The 2,830-nt window shown below is 34.0% G+C and overlaps 1 protein-coding gene across 2 annotated transcripts; it reads right to left on the bottom strand.

Annotated features, from left to right (window-relative positions):
* Positions 1 to 224: 224 nt before the first annotated feature.
* On the bottom strand, positions 225 to 2,520 carry LOC114356306 (uncharacterized). Of its 2 annotated transcripts, XR_003656203.1 has the most exons (4): positions 2,081 to 2,520; positions 1,726 to 1,868; positions 1,165 to 1,379; positions 237 to 842 (listed from the first exon to the last, which is right to left on the bottom strand). XR_003656203.1 is itself a non-coding variant. In XM_028309398.1 (3 exons), exons 1-3 carry the CDS (start codon positions 2,118 to 2,120, stop codon positions 1,218 to 1,220), a joined length of 345 nt encoding a protein of 114 aa, XP_028165199.1. In that variant the 5' UTR covers positions 2,121 to 2,520; the 3' UTR covers positions 225 to 1,217. The 2 variants fall into 2 exon arrangements, 1 of the variants encoding a protein (XP_028165199.1); XM_028309398.1 differs by having other exon boundaries at positions 225 to 1,379.
* Positions 2,521 to 2,830: the final 310 nt, after the last annotated feature.

Raw genomic sequence — 2,830 nt, 5'->3', positions numbered from 1 at the left:
ACAAAACTAGATGAAAACCCGGCTTCGCTCGGGTGAAATTTGACTCATAATACACAATTCTAGGTGCAAAATGTAGATAGATGTTTCTGTAGTCATCGGTTCTCAAAGAATATTAAATATAGATTCATATAGCTTCGTTAGTTGTGTTTAATAAATATGGTAAATAAAAACTGCAAATGTTTTTACACAAATTATTTTTATTTAAAATCAACATTCAAAATAAACTAAGACAAATTAACAAAACAATCAAATTCAATCGTTAATAATATAGATTACCTATGTAAATAACTCTTATTAATAGTCAGAAACGGGATCAGATAAGTGTAAAATACTATTTTCATCGATATCTGGCTCCGGAAGTCCGAAATCTGTTAGTCTCTTTCCGTGGAGTTCTAATGTTTCATCAATAAATTTCTTGTAAAGCCAACTGTTTGGATAATATTTCAGGGCGGGATCTTGTAAAGTATTCGATAAAATGTGATGCAATTTTTTCCCAAAGAGCATTAGGATCAGTTACTTCACAAAACACGCAAATTAACGCAAACAGCTGTCGTAATTGCCGAGGAAGTTTGAAACCAATTGCTTCATCCAAACATCTTTCCCATTCTTGATCGTCAAAAAGCAGCCCCCTTGCTTGAGCAGCTTCTCGAAATGATGTGTAAATAATATTTTCATATTAATAAGTTCTAACATCTCTGAAGCAAGTCGGCCCTTTGACGTGAAGAAGTAATAGCCAGAGATAATATCGTTCCCGATCAGAAAAGGAATAATTATACATTCTTGCAATTACTTTATCAGCCGCTGACTGAGGTATTCGTGGTTGCCACCGTCCATGGATACATCTGAAATATGTCGGAATTTCAGTGTAAAGATATTGTCGAGCACTTTCATCTGTTCTGTTTAGTTCAAAAAATGCTAATAATATTTCTGGAATTGGCTTTAAGACTGTCTGGGTCTATGTATACCTTCCCATTATGACAACAATTTTTAAAATGATTTTTAATTTTTTCACCTAAAAAATGAAGTGCTTGACATTGAACACATTCTTAGATCATAGAACCAACTGAATGTACTGATACTTGAATGGTGCTATTTGAAAGTGCTAAATATAAATAGTTAGTCCTGGGGGGCTGATATTCTGTACTAAACCTCTTGAATATTTACGTTTTTTCGGGTGTCTGCCCGCCATTTGATATGTTTTCTTTCTCTTCTTCTTCTTAAGAAATAAAATCACTGCTGACTGACAGCAGCTGTTTTTCCTTGTTGTCCGAAGAAGCATCATCACTGCTGACTAACAGTAGCTGTTTTTTCTTGTAGTCCGAAGAAGCATCATCAATCATCAATGAATCCTCGATTAGCGTCAACTCTTCGTTATCAACCTTAAAAGAGAAATATATTTATGAATAGCTAATTTAAAGCTTTAATTTAAATTTTTAATGCTATATTGTGTTACTCTTATTAAACAAATTTAATAAGATGTGATGAAAAAATACACCACAACAAATACACAACCACATGCAGGAATTGAACCTACATCCTCGACTTCTCCGTTGTCGCGCTCTTACCATCAGAGCTAACTGAGTTTAATAAGAGAAATATATTTTATTTTTAGACAAATATTCAAATAATAATAAGTATTGTGAATGTATGTCGGTGTAGAGTAGGTATATCCTCCCACCTCTATATTTATTTTACTTTACTCAGTAACCTACACTATTAACTTACCTGAAAATCATCAAATAAATCTTGTGATGCAGCAGAAGCAGCTTTTTGCTTTTTAGGAAAAAGGTTTGACAGTGCCCGAGCCTTGTTTATTCTTAACTGCCTAATTGTTTCTAAGCCACAACACTCGCAATAATTGAAATTATCTGCAAAAATATATTACACAATTATTTATAATAAGAACCAGCCGAGCTCAAGTGGAACTTGCGCATGAAGGAGTCTATTCCGTTATCAGAAAAAACGGTGCAAAAATCGTGTCTGTTTCTGTATTTATGTTGATAACAACTCAACACAGGCTATGCATGTGGTCATTTATTATTATTTTTCGGGTTAAATAAAAAAAAATTAAGCCGCTTACCGAGTATAATGTTGTCGCATTCCACACATCGACTGCACATTTGAATTTGTTTGCCGTTTCTTACAAATATTTTGCCATTACAAAAATTGCATGTCACTGGAATTTATATCACTGTGCGAAACTAAATGACATTGACATTTGAACTTCAATCAACTTTTATGGATAAGGCTAATATTCTTTTTCTGTGGTTGAATCGGCCAATACCAGGTTTAAAGAAAAAACACATAAATTTTTATGCATTTATTTATGGATCGATGACAACCCAGCAAATAGTTTATAATATAAGGTTTTGGCGTTGATCGCATAGTGAGTGGATGGTGAACAGAACTACTAAAGATGGCGACAGCGGTTTGTTTGTCACTTTTGTCAGTGCCATCGGAATTTAACGAAATTCTCCATAATCCGAATTTTGCGGATATATGTTGTCGACTCAAAATCGTTATTTTTTTATGCTTTGTTATTCATATAAGGTTTCGATCCAGTCTACCGTACCCCTTGACGAAATTATTAATATAGAAGAACGTAACGAATTTACGAGTATGTACTTTATAAGGGTCATTTTAAGGGTTTTATTAGCTATATTCATAAAAGCTAAAGGTCACTGATTGACTGACTGGCTCACTCACTCACTCATCACGAAATCTCAGAAACTACAGGTGCTAGGAGTCTCAAATTTTGCATAGGGCTCTTTTTAGAACGTAGGTGCTCACTAAGACGGGATTTTGCAAAATTCAACCCCTAAGGGAGTAA

Source organism: Ostrinia furnacalis, unplaced genomic scaffold, assembly GCF_004193835.3.
Source record: "Ostrinia furnacalis isolate ACB-3 unplaced genomic scaffold, ASM419383v2 OfSCF2768, whole genome shotgun sequence".
Taxonomy (NCBI): domain Eukaryota; kingdom Metazoa; phylum Arthropoda; class Insecta; order Lepidoptera; family Crambidae; genus Ostrinia; species Ostrinia furnacalis.
The sequence above is the reverse complement of the archived record's forward strand: the minus strand, read 5'-3'. Positions and strand labels throughout refer to the sequence as shown.

What these genes read in the sequence shown, in the direction of transcription:
- LOC114356306 (XM_028309398.1), bottom strand. Translation starts at nt 2,120, where the DNA reads ATGTGCAGTCGATGTGTGGAATGCGACAACATTATACTCG. An exon ending in ATGCGACAACATTATACTCG is followed by an intron (nt 1,869 to 2,080) that starts GTAAGCGGCTTA and finishes ATATTTTTGCAG; the next exon opens with ATAATTTCAATTATTGCGAG. An exon ending in ATTTATTTGATGATTTTCAG is followed by an intron (nt 1,380 to 1,725) that starts GTAAGTTAATAG and finishes TTCTCTTTTAAG; the next exon opens with GTTGATAACGAAGAGTTGAC.